This window comes from Marmota monax, unplaced genomic scaffold (genome assembly GCF_021218885.2).
Source record: "Marmota monax isolate L192 unplaced genomic scaffold, Marmota_monax_Labrador192_F-V1.1 WCK01_AAM20220418_F8-fsc00884, whole genome shotgun sequence".
Taxonomy (NCBI): domain Eukaryota; kingdom Metazoa; phylum Chordata; class Mammalia; order Rodentia; family Sciuridae; genus Marmota; species Marmota monax.
In genome coordinates this window covers 61,436-88,293 of record NW_026692961.1, presented here as the reverse complement: position 1 = coordinate 88,293, position 26,858 = coordinate 61,436, and the positions used below count along the sequence as shown (strand labels likewise).

The following is a 26,858-nucleotide window of genomic DNA, read 5'->3' as shown; positions in this document are numbered from 1 at the left end:
TTTCTAAATTTCGTGATCCCTTTTAATCTCCATGCAAACATGAGAGTAAATAGTGTAAGTCACACATTTAGAAAATATTAAAGCCAGGATTCAAATCTAACTTGTTTTTAATTCCAAAACATTGTCTTTAACATCCTTAAATTACCAGAAGTATTACTCTGATAATATGACATTTATTTGTTTAGTCAGGATACATCAGATTAAGGGGCATCCTTAGAATTTGTTTTCAACAAAAATGTTCTTTATGAAACTTAATAACCCAGAATGTCAGAGTGTGTGTGTGTGTGTGTGTGTGTGTGTATCTCACTAGAGAAAATAACTGTAATTCAACTACTTTCATGTGCTCAATGTATACTTCTATACTACTGTCTCATTTAATTCTGTAAAATATGCTCCTCAGGTAGGTGTTGTCAGGATGTTTTTCTGATTTTATAAATAAGCATACTAAAGTGAAGAGATGATTAACAGCTTCTGAGGTCATATAGTAAATGATGGAGGAGGATTTTAAACAACTTTTACAATTAAAAAATGTTCTATACCTTAGGAATTAAGAGAAAGTTAAGGCAGATCTAGATTGAACTCGAAGTTCATCATTTAGCAGTAGAGAGCATAGACATATTTTTAAACCTCTAAACCCAGGTTCCTCACTTGTGAAATGAAAAGAATGATAGTTTGCATATTGGACATTGTCAGGATTACAGACACTTTTAAGAATCCACAATTCATAGTACAGTGTTTTATTCATTTGTTTTTAAAAATTAAAAATAGAATACTAAGGTAGACTATGGGCAGTTTGTGAAAACCTGATATGTTTCCCTAGCTCATGTAGTATTTGTGTTTCATTCTTTTTTGTTTTTGTTTCTTGCCCCATTAAGGATTTCAGTTTTTCTGACTTTTAAATAAGAGGATGATTGCTCACAGAAAGAAGAAGGCAAAGAAAAAGTCTCTTTCAGCATCAGGCCAACTTTCTGCTGATAAGTCCATAAGTTCCAACTTAGCATCAAGGAAGGACTACATCAAGGAGGTGTTGAATGATATCAGGGAGGTCACCCACATGTTACAATCTTTCAAGGACGCTGTTCTTTCTGGTTTGTTCACTGTTTTCTCTTAGCATACTTACTGGATAGGTTGTAAAATTTTAAATGCTAGCCTCTCTACAGATAAGTGTGTATACAATGATAAAATTGTTCTGTTTCAGTTATTTTATGGTTAGTTTTTTACCTATGTGTTTGATGTTTACAGTGTAAACCATTTTATAGTTAAGTAATTGTGCAGTTGGGGCATGATATTGACCAAACTATATTGTTATATTGTGTGTATGTATGAATATGTAAAAACAAAGCCCACCATAATGTACAACTGTAATGCACCAATGAGAATAATGGGGGAAAATGAATAAAAGCAAAATAAAAATTAAAAAATAAATAATAGTGCACTATAAAATAAAAAATTGGTAAGGCTGGGGAAACAAGAGTACCAAAAAAGAAAAAGAAGTCTTTGGTTCCTCTCAGTTTGGTTCAGGATAATTTGAGACCATTGGAATCTAAACCTTCTTGTTAAAGGCAATAGAGCACATTGATTGGTCTTTAATAAGCAAACTAATGTTTACAATGTAGATTGTCGATGCTTTGACCTTAATTCAGCTTTCCATATCGTTGTCGAATTTAAACTGACTGTACTTGAATGAATTTTATTCCCCAGTATTCAAACTTAATTCTGTTTTGCTGATTTGTAACCTCTTCTTAAATTAAGGACTAATCACAGAATTTGTCTAGTTAGAAGTAGGTAATAGGATTTGGTTATCCTGAACTAAAGAGTTATGTGTTCCCTGACTTAATCGTAGTACCTAAGTCTTTTAGTGTTTCTTTAATGTCCCAATTTGATATCAGTGATAATACATAGTTAAGAGAGAGCTCCTGAACTTTTATGATAAGTAGCAGTTCATTTTCATGTTCATAATGTAAGTTTTATGAAGTAAAGATTACTCTTCACTTTCATTGTATTTATATGAGACTTCATGGGCCTTCATAGAAATTTGTGAGATTTCAACAAATCATATATATATATATATATATATATATATATATATATATACTTAATGTATATATATATATATATATATATATATTCTTAATGTTTGTGTATATATATATATATATATATATATATATATATATATATATATATATATATCTTTATTTCTCTCTATCTCTTTGGTTATTTTCTGGTATGCATTTTGAAAACCAGAATCTAAAACCACATTTCATGCTTATACTAAATTTCAGAGTTTATTTCTAACCTAATTATAATGTTTAAGTTGCAATTCCTGAAATAAGTAAACTAGAATTGAAGCCTCCAAAAAAGAAAAAATGATTATTTTTTTCTGGCCTTGAGGCTTGAACCCAGGGTATCATGCATGCAAGGTGAGTGAGTACTCTACTACTGAACAACCTCCCCAGTCCCAAAGCCTCAAAATTTTAGTGTTTGAATTTTCCTTACAGCAGCAATCATACATTACTCTTTTGAGAGTACATTAAAAAATATGTATATAATTTATATAACGTGTGTATATATATATATATATATATACACACACACACACACTTATGTGTGATGTGTGTGTATAAATATATGTATATATGTATATATATACATATATGTATATATACATATATGTATATATATGTATATATATACATATATGTATATATATGTATATACACACACATACATACATACATACATATACACACTCACATATGTGTAAAATGTTTTTTTGGGAGGGGTTCCAGAGATTGAATCTGAGGCACTTAACCACTGAACCACATTCCCAGTCCCCCCACCCTTTTTTCTTTTGTTACTCATTTTGAGAGAGCATCTTACTAAGTTGCTTAGGGCCTTGCTAAGTTGCTAAGGCTGGCTTTGAACTTGAGATCCTGGTGCTTGGGCTTCTTGGGTATTACAGGCATGCCACCACATCTGGCTCCAGACTGTAAATATTATCAGAAAGAGGTTGCTCACACTCTTGTTAATTTCAACAGGTTGATTTTGAAGTCTAAAATGTATGATTAAATTGTGGTAAAGAGGGCTGGGGTTGTGGCTTAGTGGTAGAATCCTCTCCTTGCATGTGTGAAGCACTTGGTTGGATCCTCAGCACCACATAAAAATAAATAAATTAAATAAAGGTATCATGTTCATCTACAACTAAAAAAAATTGTGGTAAAGATAACTTGTTATGGGGGCTGGAGTTTTGGCTCAGTGGTAGAATGCCTGGGTTTGATCCTATGCACCATATAAAAATAAATAAATAAATAAATAAATAAATAAAATAAGGGTATTTTATTGTATGTATGGAGTTGTGTCCAACTACAATTTAAAAAAAAGTTTAAAAAATCACAAGCTTTATTATAAAAATAAGATAACTTGTTATGGAAAATATCCTAAATATATTAAGTGTTATATTGGTAACAAATTCCTTAGTATGATGATACATCTGCCATTTATTCAAAGGAGTATAGTTTTGTAATAAAGATTTCTTCTTAACTGGCTTAATCATTTAAAACTTATTTTTAAGTTTGCCTATAGTAAATTTTGTTCTCTTTGATGTACATTTTATTACTGGGTTAATTTTTAAGGTGAAATTTAAAATAATGTATTCAATGACAAATAATTTACCTCAATTTAGGGTAAAACATGATGCTACTTAATATATTAATGGAAGTACATTTTTAATAATATAAATAGGATTTTTAGTTAGAATTTCTGTTTGTTGTTTTTTTCCTTAGGAGTTTTATACCTTTTAACATCCTCATCTTACATAGGTATCCCTTGTTTCACAGATTTTAAATGGTGGTAATTTAAAACAAGTTGAACCACTCCTTATTGGCAAAAAAATTTTTAGTTTTAATTTTTGAGTAGACAGTTCAGAGAATAGGAAAGAACTGAGGATAAGAAGCTGATCCTCAGCGAGTAAAGAGAAAAATGGTAACAAGATACAGAAGGAGACCACCCTTCAGATAAAAGGATATACAGGGGAAAAAATTTATTCCCTGTAATTTAAGTTTAAAAATTTGTATGGACATTATCCTTTTAATAATAAGCATTCCAGTTCTTAAATAACATATGTGTCATCAGTAATTAAAAAGCTTATAAATTAATTTTTAAAAACCATGGAAAACAATTTTTTTATATAACCAATTCTCATACTAATGAGATTGATTTTAATGCTTGGTTTATCAATCAGGTTTTAAAAGATACATGTATACCACGTCAGAATGAGTTTTGAATTTTGTAAGAATTTGTTTTCTCTGTCTTTGGAAAATTGTTGTCCAAATCTGAAAATTACTGTTTAATTAATTGGGCTAGAACCTTTTTGTTTTTGTTTTCCTTAAATGAGGAAGTATATACAAACATAAATGAACCCCATTGTAAAAGATCAGGAGATTGCTATATAATAATATGCTTGTGTTTAAGTTTGAGCATGATTTTCAGCTTCTTAGAGTATCAGATTATTTCTTATTTACTTAATAGAGTTATTATAAAATATAATCTTCAGGCAAACAGTTAAAATGTTTAAAATGCTGTAACTCTTTGAGGTAGTATTAATTACATACATTTCTATAGATGTGGACCATGTGTAATGAGAACTATTCCTTGACTTCTGTAGTTACCATTACAGCAATAAACAGTGGCCAGACAGCAAAGAGCTGTTTCACTGTTCTCTTGGTGTGAAGCAACCTTGTCAGTATTTTGCCAGAGATGCTGCCAGTACTTTGTCTTCTGCCTTCAAAATTCTGGCATTGTTTATTACCTTTTAATTCACATTTGTTAGCTATTAAAAAAACTGAAAAGTTAACCTTTCAGAATAAAAAATGTGGATAGACAAATCGCCTTTTGGTCTAATCAGAATACCCCTTTTTAATGTATACTTTAGTTGTAATGAGGCAGTAATACTCAAATTCACTTGACTTTGCCTCAGGTGTTTAATCCTACTGTTGAGGATAGACTTAGATAAGTAGCTTTGTGATTGGTATATGGTCATATTTTCATTTACCCAAATGAGTTGTAAAAATTATCATTCCAGACCCCAAATTCTAAAATGCAAAGCTGTTTTTGAGTACCATGGCAATAGAAAAAAAATGTTTCCAATTTTAGAGCATTTGGATTTTCAGATTAGTAATGCTGAACTGGTGAAGTCTATGCAAGTATTCTAAAACCTGAAAAATTCCAAAATCTAAAATATTTCTGGTTCCAAACATTTTGGGGATACTCAAGCTCTACATTTGTACATGGTGTTTTCCATTTTACAGAATACCTGCATTTGCAAAGAAATTTATTCATTTAGTACCTATAAAGGCAAGTACTTTTAGCCACATTTTACCAATAAGGTGTATGTATAACTAAGATTATATGATCTTTGTCAGCTTTTTATTGCTGATAAATAATGACCTTATTTGGAGCCCCAGAAGTCATTAATACAGAATGGTATATTCTTTCTAGCCTATTGCACTTGCCTTGCATGGCAGGCACTCTATAAAAGCACTGCTGTGTTTTCATTTTTCACTAGCCAATTCTGTACTCTCTGGGGATTGTCTAAATTTGCACTGTCCATCCGATATGGTAGCCATTAGATATACATGACTGTTTTAAGTAAAAACTTCACTCCTCAGTTGCAGTTGCCACCTTTTACATGCTAAGTAGTACATGTTTCTAGTGGTTACCATATTAGAGAGTAAAGATACAGAAAATTTCCATTATTTCCAAAATTTCTGTTGGATAGTGTTGATGGAGACATTTGGTCTTCATAATTATTGAGAATACTGAGATGAGTTCTTGTACTGTAAATATTCGTTTTATTTCTATAGCATTTTTTAAAACCTAGAAAAGTTGTTTGATAACAATAAGCAAATGTTTAAGTTTTTTTTCCAATAGAAACAGAAGTCCATTTAAAATTCCCTTTTTTTGAGTTGTTCCTGGAGTGTGTCAGTTTTATTCCCTTCTTGATTTGAACCATCAGGTAATTTTCTAGCTAGGTTATGTAGTGATTTAGTGGCAGTAAAGGATGGCAGAAAAAAACTTTCCCAGAGAATCGTATCATCCAGGTTCTAGACCTAGTTCTGCTACTGCTTTGGAATATGTCTTAAGTCATATAATCATTTCTTAAGAATGAGCTACTTGGACAAGGTTCTGTCAGTCTTATGATTTTGTGAATCAGAATTTGACTCAAGTTGGAGATTATATATCATTTTGAATACTTTTCAGTTTGAAGCTGAAAAACACAGCCAAATACTTATTTTCAAATTATAAAATACATATCATAGGGTATCCCCTCTCCTCCCCAGGCTCTAGAATGTTCTCATGACTTTTGTGATGATAAATTTTCACAATAGCTATCTATGAGAGATTTGAAGACTTATGAAATCACTCCATTCTTATTTCAATAGGATAAGTAGTTTGGTGATTCTCTTTCTACTGCTTAGGTGCAGGGTGAGATTGCCCTGAAGTCTTAAACATGTAGCAGATATAGAATTTGAAGTTTTATATCTCATCCAGTGTCATTAAGGTACATTATGAATAATTACAGGGATAAAATTACATCTTATTATTAAATCACTAGAGGTATTCACTTATGCATATATACTTTGTTTTTAATTGTAATACTGTAGATTAATGTATGTGCAGTGTAAATACTAGTTCAGGGTTATGGTTGTTCCCTGAGGAAAAAATGTCTTCTGAATTTCAAATAATAGATTTATAAATGTTCTTCTAGCTTATTCAGTAGTTTAAAAGTATGCCTTTGTGACATATCTTCCCATTTCCAGGTAAAGTATAAATTAAGGAAGTTCAAAATCTGTGTATTTTAAAGATGTAAGTCTTTTTAAATTAGGCTTGAAGGAATAGTGCAGAATAGCTCATTTCTTTTTTCCTTTTTTTTTCTCTTTTTTTACTACTCGGTGCTTGGAAGTGTTAAGTGCCATTATAAAATATTAGAAGGAGAAACACCAGTCTAATATTTCTTATAGGTTTTTTTTGTTTTGATTATGTAATGCTATTGTAAAATGGATTTTAGTGAAAGTTTACTGTTTTAATTATGGTGCCTTATTGTTTTTTGGTTTGTCTTGTAAATAGGCAAGAAAGAGATAAAAATTCATCATCAGTTTCAGATAAACTAGTTAAGTTCCTGGATTTTTAAAAGTGCTTTATAATTTTAAGAAGCTTATTTTGTAAAACCATAACTGATCTTATAAGTGATAGCTTCTGATAAATTCTAGATCCTAGATTTTATAGAACTTTAGTGGAAAGAAGTATGTTAACTTTCTAAGGCAAATTTTATTAAATAGTAGGAGTGAAATGAAAAGCTTAATGCCATTAAATGTTCTGTTGTGAAAGATTCTGCATAAATTTGTACTTTCAATTACTTGTCTTGAGATTAACTAAGTCCGTCCCCATTACCCCCAGGGTGAATATACAGTAAGTTAGGTAAATTCTTTTCCCAGGAAAATTTCAGTGTTAATTTTACCTCACTGATAATCTTAATTTAGCCTCATAGTGTGCCACAAATTTTGTGGGAATTTCGAAAACTTAAGTTGCTAGCCTCATGTGTTGTGCTGTCTTCTAGAAGTCATCCTCTTTAGAAGTGATTTCTAACAGGCATCGCTTAGGAGAAATGAATGTGAATGTTAATAGGTTATGACTTAGAGACAAAAAGAAGTGAAATGAATCTTTGAGGAATGAAGTATGAAATATGGGTAGCTCATTTAGTACACCTCTACCAGTTCTTGGGGATTGTAGTCCTCTTCTGTGCTTGCCTGGAATGGTTTTCATAATTTAATAATATATATAGTAACAACTGGCATAGTTGTGGAAGTTAAATCAAATATTGTGGGATATGTCATTAAGCTTTAACTTCTTTAACCATGTGGCAATGTATTATACTAGGAATATAAACTTTAGAGTCAGAAAACCTGAGGTTGGAATCCTCATTTCCCTACTTGCTAGTTAGCTCTAACCTTTGTGCCTGGGTTTCTACCATTGTTAAAAGGAGATAACAGTTACGTATATCACTGGATTTTTGTGGTAATAAATGAGTTTAGAGCAAGTGTTTTAAAGTGTCACCAGTTGTTGTTTTTACAGTCCCTAGGTAACTGGATAAAGCTGCTATTCCTCAGGTTTCATTTCCTATAAATTCAAAAATTATTATAGCAAAAAAAAATAGGAGTTTCCTAGTGATGAGTTCTGATGCTTTTTTCCTCCTTGGTCTTTTCATTCCTCTCCTCAGTTAGATTAAGCAGAATTAACAAGACTGATTTTAAAAGTATTGTCAGTATTTTTTTAATAAAGGAAAACATATTTTTAAATTTTATTTACTTAAATATTTCCACGAAATGTTTGCAATATAAACGATGTGGTATTGTGTTAATACATGAGAACCAGACAACAGAGTTGGCCAATCTGTTTCCACTTGATAAGCTGAATGAAGCAGAAAATAAATGGCTCAAATAGGCAAAACAATAATTAAAAGTCAGGTTAGCATCTTACAGGGGCAGTAGATAAACATTGGGATACTTTTTTATTGTTCTCGATAATTAGTGTTAAGACTTTGTTTGAATTTTATTATATTAATATCTTTAATACCTTTGTAGTATTAATTAAGCTTTATTACATTTACAGTGTGGCCACTATGACTTTAAAAATTACCCTGTCTTAATTATAGAACAAAATTAAATACTATAAATTGACAGATATAGAAGTATTTTTATAAAATATATGCTTAATGACTATTTTATTTCCAAGTAATTTATTTAGATTTCACATATAAAATGAAATTGGAACTTTAATGTATCTTTTTCATTAACTAAAACATTGAGATTTGCATATAAATATGTTTGTTACTGAATATACCTGAGGCATATTCGTTTTCAAAGATACTTAGTTTGGATGGCTTACAGATTTACTAATAATAATCATTATTTGTATATTAAGACTATAAGCAATTCATTTCTATTAATTTATTTGATGTTCACAACATAAGGTAAAACAAATATTCTTACCAATTCTCTCTTACTGATGATGACTAAGATCAGAGAAGCCAAGAGTTTTGTATATTGTCATTTCAAGGCACTAGTAGATCAAGGATTTCTTAGTTATTTTTAAGTCAGTTATTTATTAGTCAGTCAGTTATTTTTAGTGCAGTTATTTTTAAGTCTTTTGTCTTCTAAGCAGTCACTTTATTCAGTATTGGGAAAGAACAGTTACTGCCTCTTGCTTTACTCAGTTGTGTGACTGTTTTATTTTATTTTATGGGGGCAGGGTAGGGAATATTTAGTGCTGGTGAACAAGCTTTTTAAACTCCTTGAAACTTTTTTTAAGTTATAGTTTTAATTTAGAGGCATTTTGCTTCATTGAAGAGAACTTAATTCTATGGGGAAAAGAATATTTGGTAAAAACAGAATCTTTGTATTTAAAAAAAAATTATTTTTTTACTTTTTATGGCACAGATAGTTGAGGGCTTGCTAATTTATGAAGTCCCAGGTAAAGTATTACCAGAATATACTGATATTCTAGTTATTGACCCTTCTGCCCAAATTTATAGGAAAGTTTATGAATCTGTGATTAACATTTTATTTAGTTGACCTGTTCATTGTGGTTGATTTATATAGGCTTCAGAAATATTTTTAATCATAGGAATTGGAATTATTTATTTTATGATGCAATTTATTAGTCTTTCTGTAACATTTTTCTAAAAAAAACTAAGTAACGGTTTTTTAGTAAATTGTTTTGGAACAAATTTAATATCTTTTTATGAAGACTTCTTGTAGGAAAAGGGGGAGTAAGTATTTTTTGCTGACAGTTATTAGAGTGTTTTGCAATTATTTTTAAGAAAACTTATAGCAGCGATTCTCATAACACTTGTTAAAAAAATTACTGAGAGTCCCAAAGAGTTTTAATTTGTGTATTTTGTATCTATTACATATTAGCCACTATACTGGACATTAAATCTGAGAAAATTTAAAAATATTTAATAATTTCAAAATATATAACATATATTAATGTCTATATATTTGATTTCCTTGACTCTGAGAAGGCTAGAATTTATTACCCTGGTTTATCTAGACATTTACGTCATTAGTATTTTGTAGTTCTTACTTAATATCTTATACTAATTTTGAGTATTGGTGGTGGTTATTGACAATCATTTAAAATCAATCTCTTTTGGTGAGACTTCAAAATAAAACAATATATTCTTGAGTATTCCTCAAGTATATTAATATCTGTTGATTTTATTGTCAATATTAGAAATGACTATTTTCTCTTTGAAGACTATTAATCAGCGTTGGGTCATTAAATGAAATCTATAAAGAAAAGTTTATTTTGATTCATAGTCTATTATCAACTTAACACCCCCATGGTTTGGGGCCTGTGGAGAGGCAGCATATGATTGTGGGAGTGCATGGTAGAACAAGTCGAACTACAGAACAAAAGAAGAGAGGAGAGGAAAGGAGAAAGGGAATGGACTGGGATCCCACAGTCTCCTTTAAGGACATATCTCCACTGATGCAGGCCTTCCTTCTAAAGATTCCACCACCTTCCAGTAGTGCCATGCTGAGAACCAGTATGGGCCTTTGGGGAGTATTTAGCACTACCATAGATTAGGTTTCAGAAAGAATCCAGTACAATTCTCTGTGATGATCATCACTCAACCTTGGTTTTGGTAAACAGCCAGAAATATTATCATAGACTAGCTTCCTAGTATAAAGAAGAGACTTGTTGGTGCAAAACTGGGATAACATTGAAAGTCTTGAGTGTTTTACAGATGTTTTTTTTTTTTTTTTTTTTACTATCAAGTTGTATTATTTTCCCAAAAGTTTCTTTTATTTCAGTGCTGGATTCTGTTTCAGAGCCAAACTTTGTAACCTATATCTTCTGTTGCTTAAGATAATAGGAATTGCAAATGTTGATAGAGGGCTTACTATGTTCCAGCCACTGTTCTAAGTGCTTTATGTGTTTTAACTCATTTACTCTAACAACTCTATGAAGTAACCCTTTTTGTCTTCTCTCTCTCTCTCTCTCTCTCTCTCTCTCTCTCTCTCTCTCTCTCTCTGTTGTGTATGGACTCAATTCCTTTATTTGTTTTTATGTGGTGCTAGGTTTGAACCCAGTGCCTCACACTTGCAAAGCTAGTGTTCTACTGCTGAACCACAACTCCATGCCCTCACTGTCTTCTCTTCATAGGTGAGGAAAGTAGGCACAGAGAGATTAAGTAACTTGCCCAAGTTTCTCAGCCATGGAGGCAGAATTTGAAGTCAGGGAGTCTGGTTCCAAAGGCTGTACTTTTTAACCACTGTGCTATATTGGCTTAACTAAGTAAACTTAACACCCACAATTATCAAATAGTTGTTTTTTTAATTAATATAATTCATTAAACTTTATATTCAAATTTACACTAAGGATTAAAAATTATGAATGATTTTTAAAAATTAGGTTTATGGGGAAAATTCCAGCTGTACATAAAATTCCTAAAATATTTGACCAGCTTGTATTTCACTTTTAAAGCAGACTTTGTTTTTTAGAACAGTTTTAGATACAGAAAAATTGAGAAAGTGTATGGAGTTCCCATACAAGCCTATGCCCAGTTTGCCTTATTTTTATAAGAATTAATGAACCAATATTTGACAGTAAACAAGAGTAATGCTAACTTATTATTGAGCAAAGTTCATAGTTTATTAAAATTTTATAGATTTCCCCAACTGTCCTTTTTTGTCTTTTAGGATCCTATTACAGTACATTTAATTGTCATGTCTCTTTAGGTTCTCCTTGGCTCTTAAGTTTCTTGGACTTTCCTCATTTTTGGTGAGGAAAGTTTCAAGGAATACTGGCTAGATATTACATCACATGCCCTTTGGTTAGAATTTTCTGATGTTCTCATGATTAGACTGAGGTTGTAAAACAGTAGGGGAGATATTACAGATGTAAAGTGTTTTTTTCATCACATCATCTCAAGGGCACTTGCTACTAACATGATTTGTCATTGTTGTTAACCTTGATCAAATGTCTTATGTGGTGTTCATCAACTCTTGCACAGTGAAACTACTGTTTTTATCCTCCCACGAATAGGGTACTCTTTGGAAGAAATCACTATGCATACCTCTCTGAGGGCAAAGTTATCTACATAAAGCATTTAGTATTCTTTTACACAAGAGGTTTGTTTCTTCTCAATTTATTAATTTATTCAGTCATTTATGTCAATATGAATGTATGGATGTTTATTTTATACTATAGATATAAAGTCAATACTATTTATTGCTCCAATTATTCCAGCTTTGGACAGAGGGAACATTTTCAGATGAATTTTATACACCTTTGAACATACCCTTCTAACTTAAAAAAAATTTTTTTATTGATGCATTATAACTATACATAATGGTGGGGATTCATTATGCCATATTTATACATGCATATAACATCATTGACCACTCTTATTCTCCTGCATCTCTCTTTTCCTTCCCCTCCTCCTCCTGATCTGCTGACTCTACTAATCTTATTATTATTATTATTATTATGTCAATTAGTACATTATAAGCAGGATCCATTGTGGTATATTCACACATGGACATAGCATAATTTGATATATTTTGTTCCCCTGATACTTCTCCATGCCCTTCCCTCCTTGTACCCTCTTTATTTCCTTCTTTCTGGAACTACATGATGCTTTTGACTTCAGCTTGTATATTTTCTGCCCCTGCCCTACAATTAATCATTTCTCCAAGGAGTTCTGATGCCTTTTATTGGAGAATGGTTCAGATACCAAGACCTGTGTGCTAGGTATACTTGTTGCTACTGGGGTGTCATTTTTTTAGACCCTCTTAGCTGACAGCAAAGAAATACATATGTCTGTGCTGATCCATGTGTTTATACACACATATCCATAAATATTTCTATATGTAACCATTTATATCAAATCGAATATCAGTTCTTACTGAAGTTTCCAACTTTGATCCATCACTACTTGGATTATTATAATCTCCTATTTATTTTATTTCTAAATTCCACTCTAATAATGAGATGCCTGGCTTCCACAATGTTATCCATTTATTCACTTGTTCAGTTCCAGTGTACATCTATAATGATGTCAGTTGTAAACCAATTGGAGTACAGAACTCAAGAGTATTTCCTTTGCCTTTAGTCTTACTCATTTAGTCTACTTTCCAGAGTTAATTAAACCAGCACTTAATCTCCTAGTTTGTTTCTTCTGTCAATAAAATTTGATAGATGAATGAATCAGATTTTTTCCTGGAAGGCACTGTTTTCTCTCTTGCTTCTAGCACTACGTGGACCACTCTTTGTTGCTTCTCTCTGAATTCTCTTTGCCCTGATATACCCAGCTCTTTATCTTGTCTGCCCAGCACCCCTGCCCCTTGCACCTTTATTCCACATTATAAACACATTTATTTCACTCTCAATAGTGCTGTTAATAAATTGAATATATTATGAATTATGTTGGAATATTTTTTATTTTTTATGCTATAGATAGCATTTCATTTTGGTGTCTTAACATTTCTGAAAAATGAATAATTTGTTTAGTGATTATCTTTCAACATTTCTTCAAAACACGAATATACATTTAATTATAACACCACATTTAAAAATATTTTTGGTTTTTAAGCTGAACTGTTTCAGTAGGGAGGCAGTATAACATTAAGAGCATGGATTCTGGAATTAGGTGTGCTGACTTTAAATTATGGCTCTACAGTTTAATAAATCTGCACAATGGAGAATTTGGGGTTTTATAACTAATAGGATCATAAACATTAAATGGGACAATATATCTTTTAAGCATGTTTAAGAGTGTCTATCATATACTGAGCACTTAAATAAATATTAACCATTAAATGCTAATGCGATGTAAGGTCAAGGAAAGGAGAATCATAGCATACTACTATGTTTAAGATGATTATCTTTGCAAACTTCTGAAGATTACTTCAGAGGCTTAAAGATAGGTTGATAATACATACTTGTTTGCCTGGGATGATAATCCACAATATGCCTGTTATGTTAGCATGATTATGAAGAGCATCCTCCTTTTTACTCACTAAAGTATTTTGGTTTGGACAAATTATATGATCACTTAATTTTCGGGGGCTATAAAACTTTTATCTGCATCCCTCTGACAGGGATGGTATAAATGAGCACAGGAGGCTAGGATTAGACTAGTGGGTCCTGGGAAATGTGCACATCTAAGAGGACAGCACTGCTTCACTCCAGCTGCTGAGGAAGATAGTAGGCCTGGTATAATACAATCTTGCATTTTTTAGAGTAGGCAGAAATCTGGAAAATTTAAAATGATTCACCCAATTTTTCATCATTAGCAACTGATAAAATTTTTCTGAAAAGCAAAAAAATTCATTAAAAATCTATGCATTTGATCATACATAATTTATATTGCAGTTTTAAAATATGCAGGACAAATGATGGTCTTTCCATATAGCCTGAGAGTTACTGCTTCCAATAACTAATAATTCCTTAATGTAAAGAATTAATTCTAGTAGCATTTGTGTATGTTTTTATTTAACTTGTGGACAAAGACTTGTAGACAAGTGCAAAAATAAATCCTCTTTTGCAACCCAGAACTCATTGTTCAGTATGAGTTTTGATAAATATAAGCAGGTATATTGTACCTAAGATAGCTTAAAATGATGGGATATTGATAAATGAAAAGGTTGGTCCTAAGACTAAAAAGTTAATAAAAAGAACAGATCATGAGGAAAAAAAAAAGAATTACTTCTAATGTGGAAACTGAACATGTATTTTAAAGCAAACTATTTATGCAATTATATCAAACTTTTGAGAACTTTTAACATTGTTACCACATATATTAGCTATATGATAGTAAAAACTGTAAGACAGGAAATACTTTATATGGTTATTTCAAGGAAAATCTGGAAAGCATATGTAGACGGAGAAAAACTGAAAAAAGTAGCACTAAATTGACCATAATTGTCTTTGAAATCATTAATGAATTAAAATGACCAAGAATTTTCTGAAGGCAACATAACTGCAGTAGTAGAAATAGAAGCAAATGTGTAGTAGGCAACAATTGTGGAATGCTTTCTAATGCCTTTCACTTGAAATGTATTTCATGTGATCTTTTGTAGCTTAGACTTCCAGAACTTTTTTTTGGATACAACTTTTTTTCCTTTTTTAAGATTGCTTTAAAGAAGTCATTGATATACGTCTGGATGAACTTCTCGATGTTTTAACATCTGTAATTAATAAGCATCAGAACCTCAATTCTGTTGATATCCAACATGCTGCAGAAATGCTTGCTGCAAAAGTGAAAGGTAAGGATGATATATTAAAAATGGGTTGCTTGGTACAAAAAGTATCCAGTGAGACACTTTAGTTCATAGTGACTGTATAACCATCTCTTCTGATGGCATTTGTATGAGGTGTATCAGTAAAGAGTTATATATACTTGGATATTTAAATACTTCCACTAACTCACACCTACAGCTTTCTTCCTCTTAAAAATGAAAATTTAAGGGGACTGGGGATGTGGCTCAAGAGGTAGCGCGCTCGCCTGGCATGTGTGCGGCCTGGGTTCGATCCTCAGCACCACATACAAACAAAGATGTTGTGCCCGCTGAAAACTAAAAAATAAATATTAAAAAATTCTCTCTCCCTCTCTCTCTCTCTCTCTCTCTCTTTAAAAAAAAAAAGAAAATTTAACTTGTCAGTGAACACTGTAAAACTTCTAACTTAAACCAAACAACTGATGTTTAAAATTCGAACTTTATGAATGAGTTCATAATATATTGAGGTAGTTTGTTAGTGTACAGGTGTCTTTGTTATGTGAGGAAGAGTGGTTTTAGAAAACGTTCAATTGTAGTGATTCCAGTTTGTAAAAGTAACCAAGTGGAGAACAAGAACAAGACTTATTTTATGATTTGAAATGAAATTAAAATTGTAAAATAAGTTTAACCGATATATGTGTATGAGTGTGAGCTCTCACATAGCATATATGTGCTAAAGCAGTCAAGAATTGGGACTCTCCACTGAAATGGCTTATCACTCAAAATCATTAAAATGATTCTGGGCTGCAACATATAAGAATTGAGAGTGAAGAGGGAGTATTTAGGTCAATTAGGAGACTGTTAGAAGTAATGGGCAAGATAAGAATTGAAGGTCTGATCTAAGGCAGAAACTGGGATGTGGTAGTGGGTAGGTTGTTGATTGTCATCTAGAGGAGATAGATGTGAACTGACAAAACCAGTTGAGCATATTAGGGGTTATGGAGAAGTCTGGAGATGGAAAGTGTGGACTTGGGAATTGATGTATAGGTAGTAGATATTTTAAGTGGGAAAAATGGGTAGTTTCTCATGTGGCTTTTAAAAATGTGCTTAAGTAACCAGATTTGTTTTTAAATAGATTGTTTACAAGTGCTATTTAACTCTACTTAGGGAAATTTGTGTCTAGAGAGAGTAAATTTCCATGCTTGGAAATAGCGGCCTAGTTCAATAATTGTCAGTGGCTACTGTGTGCAGTCAGGACATCATGGGGAAGGAGTGCTTGTGGTTGGTGTCCACAATCCAGAAACAGATGAAGAGAATGGTCTCTCAGTTGCCTTGGAGATCCTTTTTATCTTTGAGGTAAAGTAATCTTTTGAATATGATTTCCCACGGTGACTGTCTTTACACTTGGGATTGTTACTGTTTTACTTTTGCATTGGGTGAAACTTAAAAGAGGAAGATTACTTGTGAAATTTATTCTTTCAGCAAGTATTTGTGAGACTAGAAAACTTTAAAAACTGTTCTCTTTGGAGGTAGGTTTACATGTTTTTAAATAAAACCTTCTTCCCTGTCCTTGCTCCTAATGTTGAAGCCCCGTAAAAATATATTGATATTGGTAAATGCAAAATGTTCAGTGGTCTGCAAAATGGAGATCAGAGCTTATTTAATTCTTTGATTTAATGACAATTTAGTTTTCAAAACCTGAAAAGGCAAGATATAGTTGGAAGCCATTTTTAAATGTCTGTTCTGTGCCAAGTAATCTAAGTGCTTTGCATACTTCAGTCTTTGCAAAAACCTGTAAATGTACATTTTTGTTATGCTTATTTCAGAGAGAACTGTTAAGAAAAACTCTTATATGGTAGGATAAAAAAGCTGTAGATGTATGAAGATCATTCAGTCTTAACCCCCTGATTATATTTTAAATAAACAACAGTGACCTAAATAGTTGACTTGTTTAGAGTTCTTACCCATCAAATGCATTTTTCGAATTTGTCAGACTGCCCAAACAAAAACAAACAACCCACCCCACAATACAGAATACCTTCAGAATCTGTTGTGTATATAATGTTTGTGTTCCTCAGTTCTGAATGCATGAAGTGCATCCATTTCCTATGCATAAGACATGAGAAATTGAAATCTTTAATTCCTCTTACTTGTTATTGTAAATATGAAATTTACCTTGTCATAACTTTAGAAGAAAAATTCTTAGTTTTCCCCATTCATTATAGTAATGATTTGTATTTCCTTCATCTCCTTCTGTTTCCAAGCAGGAAGTTCAGTCTGACAAAATATTTTCAATGTGGTAAGAGAGATACAGGCTATTTTTGAAGCAGAAAAGGACATTTTCAGAACTCAGGAATTTATGCTGCATTTAGTAGTTGTATTTTAATTTATTTAGGAAAATTTTAATATGTAATAGAAAAAGAGGTTTCATTTAGGTTTTTCATGATCTGAATTTTGCCCTACATTTATAAATTGGCAAGCAGAAAAATAAGCCTTAATTATACCCCTAAGATTATAGAAGTTTCATGTTTTCTTTCTATTCTTCAAACTTGATTTTTTCAATATGCAGTTCATACACACAATTAAATGCAAATTGTGTAAGAGGGTATTCACCAATGACATTTTTTTTTTACCTAAACCTCTTTGCCTACCCATATTTTTCCCTAGATAAGCAATAACTACTACTGCTTTCTTGTGCATCTTTCCAGAGATATATTATAAATATACAAGCAAATACATGCATGTATTGTTAAATTCTGACAAATGCACATTCCTGTGAAAACGTCATTATAATCATGATAATGCTTACTCCCATTATAATCCTCTACCTCCTCTTTCACAAATTTTGGTCTTTTATTTTCATTCTCATTTGGTTCAAAATACTTTCTAATTTGTCTTCTTTTTTGACACATGGGTTATTTAGAAGTTTGAGATTTAATTTTCAAGTATTTGGGAATTTCACAGAACACTTCTATTATTTATTCTTGTTTTAATTCCAGGTAGTTGCAGAACGTGTTTTGTCTGATATGAATACTTTCAAACTCAGTGTGAGACATGTTTTATGGTCTATAATATGAACTGTGTTGGTAAATATTTATTTGAAAAGAACTTGTGTTTGCTGTCACTAAGTGGAGTGCTCTATAAATGTCCGTTTTGCCAAGGTGGTTGACAGTATCATTCAGCTGTTCCTACCCTTACTCATTTTCCATCTGTGTATTCTGTCAGTTGCAGGGAAGGCTATTAAAATCTCTGGCTATCTTTGCTTCATGCATTTTGAAGCTCTGTTTATTGGATGCATAAATGTATAGAATTGTTAGGTCCTCTTGATAAATTGACTCCTTCATAATTATTAAACAAGGTTGTATCCATCTGTGACATCCCCGCCTCACTGCCCCCTGTAATTTCCTTTGCTTGTGAATCCATACTATGTAATATTAGACAGTAAAGTCAGGCAGTTGTAAGTTACCATGGTGTTTCTTGTCTATCAGGGATTACTGTCTTTTATTGTCTGATTATACAGGGTGTTGAAAAATGTTGCTTCTTAAATTTTATATAGGTTTTTTTTTTCAGTTATTTCAGGCATAATTATAACCTGTTTCTTGGTCAGAACAGAAGTCTTAAGAGTGTTTTAAAAATGATTTGCAATGATTCTTAGTTTTTCTTTTTGTTGATATTAGGGATATTTAGAAGAATATGATGAACTGTGTGGACACCCCACCCCCGCCCCAATCTACGAAGATTTATACATGTAAAATCTGATTGTAATCTCATGGAGTTTATAGGCTAAAGGTTTAATTCATCCAAATCTAGTAGTACTTGCTTTCCAACTCTGTTTGCATATTAGAATCACTTGGGAGAGCTTTTGGAAAAATATCTGTGCATTAACTCCAGACCTTTTTTTTTTTTTTTTTTTTTTTGTACCAGGGATTGAACCCAGAGGTACTTAACCACTGAGCCAGATCCCCAGCCCTTTTTCATATTTTAGTTAGAGACAGGGTCTCACTAAATTGTTTATGACTTCACTCAGTTTCTGAGTCTGGCTTTGAACTCAGGATCCTCCGACCTTAGCCTTTGAAGCCACTGGGAGTATAGACATGCACCCCTGAGCCCCGCTACTACAGACTTCTCAAATCTGAATCTTTGGTGATGGGGCTGATTTTGTTTTTAAGACTCCTCATTCAATATTTAAAATGATTGGTAAAGCAGAGGATGGCTTCTTCTCCACATGGTTTCTCTACCTGCACCTTATTGGTGGTATACTAGAGAAGGTGGGTAATAAGGAATCATTTGCTCCTTATTACCAGCCTGAGTAGCATGGTTTATTTACTTCAAGGAAAAAAGCCAATTCCATCATCAGATTTTGTCTTAGTAAATTGTATTTGGGCTTTTATCAAGAGTGCGTACAGAAGTTAAAAGAAGGGGCTGGGGATGTGGCTCATGCGGTAGCGCGCACTCCTGGCATGCGTGTGTCCCGGGTTCCATCCTCAGCACCACATACAAACAAAGATGGTTGTGTCCGCTGAAAACTAAAAAATAAATAATAAAACTCTCTCTCTCTCTCTCTCTCTCTCTCTCTCTCTAAAAAAAAAGTTAAAAGAAACCCTTTTAGTTGTTTCATGATTTGCATTAAAAAATAAAAAAGTCTCTATTATAAACAAAAGACAGCTATATGTCAATTAACATAGATCTCAGGTCCCAAGATCCTATTATGAGCAATAATACTATGAATAAATATGAATTTAAATTCTCTATAAAGAACTGGATTTTTTAAAAAATATGATATGTTGTATTATAGGTTTTATATATATATATATATATATATATATGCATATAAAATTTTAGTTATTGGTGGTTCATAGTAAATATGTGCTTCCTATTGATTTCCATGAGCCACAATGTCTTCAACAGTTTTTTTAAAACACCAGAGAACAGTAAGCAAGAGAAAATAGTGCAGAACATTCTTCATGAAGAGGTCTGGTGTAACGGACTCCAACTCCAAGACAGATTGATTTCACATTAAGTTACTTTTTATATGTGTAAAATTATGTAAATCATGGAGTAGGGAATTTGGAATGCCAACTACTTTCATGCAAACTGATATTTTATGATTTTCTTAATAAAAAACTGAATATCCTATTGGTTTTGTATATTAACCCTTTCAATTTCTGAATCTTTTAATGTAGTAATGGTAAATTTTTAAAGTACTAAATGATTTTGTATGAATCTAGTTTCAAATATTTTATCCATCATTTATTGTAACCAACCTTTCCTCATAGCTGTGAATTTTACAGAAGTTAATGAAGACAACAAAAATAATCTACTCCAAGAAGTATTTTCTTCTGTTGAAACTTTGACATTTACCTTTGGGGATATGTAAGTAGAGGACTGTCATTTAAATGTACTTGGCTGAAGTGTGTTTGAGTACATTGGGTGTAGAAGTAATAGAAAGTAAAGTATTAACTATTATAACATACTATCACAACTTTGAAAAAGCCATATTTCATATTACTATATTGATGTATTTGGAGGTGTCTTTATAGCTATTTAGAAGCAACCTTCACTTGCAAGTTCATTTGCAAGTTCTCAGGTTCTTACTTAAAACAGATTGTCCTAGAATACATGATTGTAAAGCCTGTGACAAAGAAGCATAATGGTATGCTTTTTTTTTTAACCTCCCTGGATAGCTTTGCAAACTTCCTTATGGGACATGTACACAGACTGCCTGTTTCTCTGGAAAATAAGGTAGGCTAAGTTTATGTGAAAGTGAAACCTTTAATGTTTTTAACTAAGTAATTTATTTCCTAATCTTAATCTCAGAATTACTTTCATAGCGAAGTTTATAAATTACCACATTATGGCATGAAAACCAGACCAATTCATTTAAAATATGATAATATGATGAGTTTCTGAAGCAGTAATTTGATAATACTTTTTAAGTGGACTGAACTATTAAAAGAGTATGCCTGATATTTTATAACATAAAATGAATCCATATGGTATAGATCTGAAATATTAGAAGGGATTTTTAACCTTTTTTCCCTACTGACTTTGCCATAGACCTTGAGACTGGTGAAACTTGAAAAAAAAAAAAAAGAAAAATGGAAAAAGTAAGGAGGGTGGTAATATCACATACTATACAATTTTTTGTTTGTTTGTTTCTTTTGGCTAGGAAACACTTGTTAACCCTGTATATCTTAATTCTCCCTACCAGCATCCCTAGGTTTAGGGTTATGATTTCTAATTGGAAGAAAAATTTCTTTGGAATAATAAAGTGTCTGGAATGAATGGAGAATGTTGCCTTAAAGATTTATAATAGTAGGAATATTTTAAGTTTACTGATTTTTTTTCACTTAATCATATTTAAACATACTCCCTCAGAGACATGTGTTGATAATTCCTGTTAAGATGATCAGATCCATTAGTGAGACCCTGTCTCAAAATTTAAAAAAGGACTGGAGATGTGGCTCAGTGGTTAAGCACCCTTGGGTTTAACTAACCCTGTTACCAAAAAAAAAAAAAAAAAAAAAAAAAATTTGATCAGATCCAAAAAGGATTTCAACAAATGTACCAGGTACTTGTATTATATCAGAATAATATAAAAACTTAAGCTAGTGTAGTGGCACATGCCTGTAATCCCAGCAATTCAGGAGGCTGAGGCAGGAGGAGCACAAGTTCAAAGCCAGCCTCAGTAATTTAGCAAGAATATGTATCAAAATAAAATAAAAAATAAAAAGGGCTGCTGGGTGCAGTGGCACATGCCTGTAATCCCAGTGGCTTGTGAGGCAGGAGGATTGTGAGTTCAAGCGAGCCGCAGCAACTTAGCAAGGCCCTAAGCAACTCAGTGAGACCCTTACATAAATAAAATACAAAAAAGGGCTGGGATTCAGTGGTTAAGTGCCCCCCCTGAGTTTAACCCTCAGTACCAAAAAATAAAATTAAATAAAAAACTAAAAGAGCTGGGGATCTGTCTCAGTGGTTGAGTACCACAGGTTCAATCGCTGGTACCTCCAACACCCCCAAAAGAAAACCTTAAGATCTTTCTTAAAATGAGACAAAATATGAACATGACTACTTAAGGTATTTGGAACATGCATTATAATATTGCAAAAAAATTAGGACTATTTCTACAATCACTCATTGATAAACAGAGAATAAGGAAGAGTCTTAAAATTGTTAAATATTTTACTGTTTTTCAGTTTTTTTCCTCAATTTTGCCTTTTAAAATTGTAACTGATTCTTCAGAAGGTAATAAAACATTTTATATGTGTAGCAGAGCTGTGCCCAATTTAAATTTTAGATATGAATCGTATTTCCTATTCCTGCTTCTTTAGACACATACTATACTGACCTTTAATAGAAAAATACTTTTCCCCTTTTTAAAAAATGTTATTCCTTGTATTTCCTTTTTAAATTTTTAATTTTCCCTAGAGATTAAGATTAAAAAACTCATGATATAATCCTAATAATAACATTACTTTTTTTGATGAAGGTTTTTAAAAAATAAAAAATAATAGCTGCAATTCATTTTAATAGTGCTTACTATGTTCTCTCTACTGTGCTAATAACATTACATCATCTTGATTCTTAAAACAGCCTTATGAATATAGTGTTCTTATCCTCTTTTTACAGAAGGGCAAACTAACCTTAGGTGAGTTTAAATGTGTAACCCTATGTCATAGAGCAAATAACAGAGCTGGACTTTAGACCTAAGTCTTTTTGATCCCTTTTGCATTGAATCCCTATATGCCTTGTATTGCCCAACCAAGTAGATCAAATGTGTTCAAGATTTAACAATTTTGATAGATGTTGCTTTCTAGCCTTGCTAATGGTAGCCACCTAGTCACATCTTCTTAGTCTATTAGATACTTTTAAAATGTTCAAGTAAGTAGCTACAATGGTATATGGTATACTATATGGTAGTTAATAGCTACCATATAGGATATTACATATATAAAACATTTGCATCTTTACAGAAAGTTCTGTGCTAAACTACCAAATAAACTTTCAAGAATATGCTTATCATATAATAAAATGGTAAAAGATGGCTGGATAGATCTATATCTTCTATTTAGATAGCAATCTATTTAGATCACTTCTTCTATATCTTCTGTTTAGATAGCAATATACTTAGATGACTTCTTTGACTTCCTAATATTTGGGGGATATGCAAAATTTAAAGTTTTGCATAGATTCATTTATGTTAACTAATGCTGTTAGTAAATAATGAGATTGCTTATTCTTGGATCTTAAAAACTGCTGGGCAAAAAATCCATATAATTCTTAGAAAATGTTCTGGTATTTAAACAAACTTCTCAGGCTCTTTAAAAGGTTTTAAACGCTTGAAATTCTTTAGTAGGAATTATGTCAAAGTAATGAATTAGGATAAAAATTTTCTGAAGTAGAGATTTGTTGTCTTTTGCACTAATCTTAAATTTGTTTTCTTCCATGTTGCAAAGTCTTTTGAAAACACATCTGTGGACTCAGTCAAGCCATCCAATGAACAAGGTAATACTCAATGTACTTATAATTTTTGTCAAAAAATTTTGCAGTTTCTTTCAATGAGTGTTTTGGATTACTTAATATCTTCTTGATTAATGTAACCTAGTGTACCTAGGGTACTCATTTTTAGTGCAAAATGACATATAAAGATAAAAATATATTGTAATTTGAGGCCATTTTATGTTTACGTTGTGTCCTGTAGTTATACATTTGTCTGAATGCTGCTTTCTTTAAAATTATTATAGACCATGTTTAACAAATACTTACTCTGATATTTTTATTTTCAGGAAATTTTTCTCCTATAGAATTAGACAACGTGCTATTAAAAGACACTGACTGTATTGAATTGGCTTTCTCATATGCTAAAACATGGTCAAAATATACAAAAAACATAGTGTCATGGATTGAACAAAAGCTTAACTTGGGTGAGTTTTCTTTTGGAGCATCTGATTAACTTTGGAGTGTAAGAACTAAATTGTTTATGATCATTTTCTATAGACTGTATGTATTATGATTACAGATTAGTTGTTTCATTGTAATAAATAAAATCATTATTCATTTTCTCTTCCTGAGACTTTTCTTACACTGGATATACTTGTTCAATATTTACTATGGGTTGACCACTAGATCTAGAAGTCATATTCTAGTGGATGAAAAGAAATACAGACAGATAATATGGTAAAAGGAGATAAAAGCAATAATAGATGTTTAAGCAGAAGGCAGTGAAAGCTTAAAAGAAATATTCCCCCATCCCCCCATGCTGGGGATTGAGCCCAGCACATCAGGTAGGCTAGGTAAGCACACTATACTCTACCACAACTGAGCTACATTCCCAGCTCAAAGAAACACCTTAAAAGCTAATATTAGCCTAGAGTTTTACAGCTGAAAAAATGTTTTCATAGGAATTATCTCATTTAGTCCTACAAAACTGTGGGAAGTAGGCAAAACAAGAATTCTTAGCCCCATTTACAGATAAGATAAACAAGTGATTTTCCTAAGATCGTATAGCAGATTCAGTCATATAGCATAACTGGAAGAAAATAGAATCTAGCAAAGCCTTTCCACTATATAATTTGTTTTTAATAGGGAATGCTAATTAGAATCTCTCCAATAGCTTTAAAAAGGGATAGTACAAAGGCCTAGGTTCCATTTCTCAGAGAGCTGAAGTCCAGTCCAGTATATTTTGAAAAACTTTCCCAGTTGATTCTGATGAACACTTAAAATTAAGAATGAGGGGCTGAGGTTATGGCTCAGTGGTAGAGCACTTGCCTAGTATGTGTGAGACACTGGGTGCAATCCCTGGCACCACATAAAAAACATAAAAACAAATAAAATAAAGATACTGTGTCCATCAAAACTTTTTTAAAAAAGTTAAGAATGGCTGCATTTTATCAAGATGCACTCATTAGTATGTGTCATCATTTTTTCTCCTCTTATTTTTTGGGGGCACCAGGGATTGAACCCAGAGATACTCAACCACTGAGCCTCATTCCCAGCCCCTTTTTATTTATTTATTTATTATTTAAAAATATTTTAGTTGTACATAATAACTTTATTTCATTTATTTATTTTTCTATGTGGTGCTGAGTATTGAACCCAGTGGCACACACATGCTAGGCAAGTGCTCTACCACTGAGCCACAACCTCAGCTCCCCTTTTTAATACTTTGAGTCAGGATGTTGCTAAGTTGCTTAGGACTTTCCTAAATTGCTGAAGTTGGCTTTGAATTTGGAAATCCTCCTGCCTCAGCCTCCTGAGCTGCTGGGATTACAGGCATATACCATCATTCCCAGCTTGTAATCTTTTCAATTGGGGAATTACAAATAGAGTATGGAATGGAAAAATTAGTTAATTTTGCCTTCTGATACCTTTTTTAATCTTTTCAGAATTGGAATCCACCAGAAATATTATAAAGTTGGTAGAAGCAACTACAACTAACATTGGACTAGAGGTAAGTGTTCTGTGAATTTCTAGGGTTCTATTTACAAGTGACTAGTCAGATGACTCCAAAATAGTGCCTTGTAAAATCAGAAAATTTCAGTTACTAGAGGAAAGAACTTAATTGCTAGTCTTTTTATAGACAAATAAAATCCTTTTAAATTTATATGGCTGTGAATTATGAAAAAACTAGGAAATTCACAATTGTATACAAGTATTGATTATCATGATGGCTGCTAATTTTCTAATTTATATTTAAAATTAAGTTTCTTTATATTTTTCTTATAAATGTATTCATGAATAGTCATTTTTCTGGGAGAAAAAAATCTCAACTTAAGTTTCTCTGTTTTAAGAATAATGTGTGCATTTGGAATTCTAGTGCCATTTCGATTGTATAATTTACTTCTTAATTTTAAATTCTAGGAGTTTATGCCACTACAGTCTGTGTTTACCAGTGTTCTTCTTAATGATGTAAAGAAAAGTCTCCTTTTAGAACAAAGAATTGCAGCTCTCCAAGCCAATGAATTTGTACAGGTAAAATTGATTTACTTATATAATGCATGATTTTTTTTAAAAAGTAGCATATTTTTAGACAACAACCTTTTTCTTTGTCTTTTTAAAAAAATATCCTTGACAGCCTCTACTGGGGAGGAAAAATAAAATAGAAAAGCAAAGGAAAGAAATAAAGGAACTTTGGAAACAGGAACAAAATAAAATGGTTAGTATTTTACTGGAGTTTCATGTACCTATTTGTGAGCGTCTAAAAATCATCTATATTATATAACCATTAACCTTACTCTAGTTTTCTAAAGTATTGCTTAACTATCTTCCTGAATTGCTAAAGAAAATTGTATAGTAGGGTTTCTTTCAAATTCTATGTTTAATATACTCTTTTCTGCATAGCTCAAAACAGAAACTGCTCTCAAAAAGGCAAAATTGTTATGCATGCAACGTCAAGATGAATATGAAAAAGCAAAATATTCTGTGTTTTGTGCAGAGAAGGAGCATCAGTGCTCATGTGGTGGATTAGCAAAAAATCCCAACAAGCAACTAGAAAAAAATCACAGGTTGGAAGCAGAAGCACTTCAAAAAGTAATATTTTTTTTTTGTTATTTGAAAGCTCAATTAGCA

The 26,858-nt window shown here is 31.9% G+C and overlaps 1 protein-coding gene and 1 non-coding gene across 2 annotated transcripts in view; both read left to right on the top strand.

The window, feature by feature from the left end:
• The first annotated feature begins 904 nt into the window (after window positions 1–904).
• LOC124097756 (rho GTPase-activating protein 29-like) overlaps window positions 905–26,858 on the top strand; it is a 62,265-nt gene continuing 36,311 nt past the window's right edge. Inside the window, 10 exon segments of the mRNA XM_058581967.1 lie at window positions 905–1,088; window positions 15,204–15,338; window positions 20,567–20,663; window positions 20,975–21,032; window positions 23,747–23,795; window positions 24,077–24,214; window positions 25,676–25,740; window positions 26,151–26,261; window positions 26,365–26,445; window positions 26,631–26,819. Coding sequence (XP_058437950.1) covers window positions 908–1,088; window positions 15,204–15,338; window positions 20,567–20,663; window positions 20,975–21,032; window positions 23,747–23,795; window positions 24,077–24,214; window positions 25,676–25,740; window positions 26,151–26,261; window positions 26,365–26,445; window positions 26,631–26,819 — 1,104 coding nt within the window. The 5' untranslated portion in view covers window positions 905–907.
• On the top strand, window positions 14,545–14,671 carry LOC124097757 (small nucleolar RNA SNORA40). The gene has a single exon (XR_006853356.1). It is a non-coding gene; the product is annotated as a small nucleolar RNA SNORA40 (small nucleolar RNA).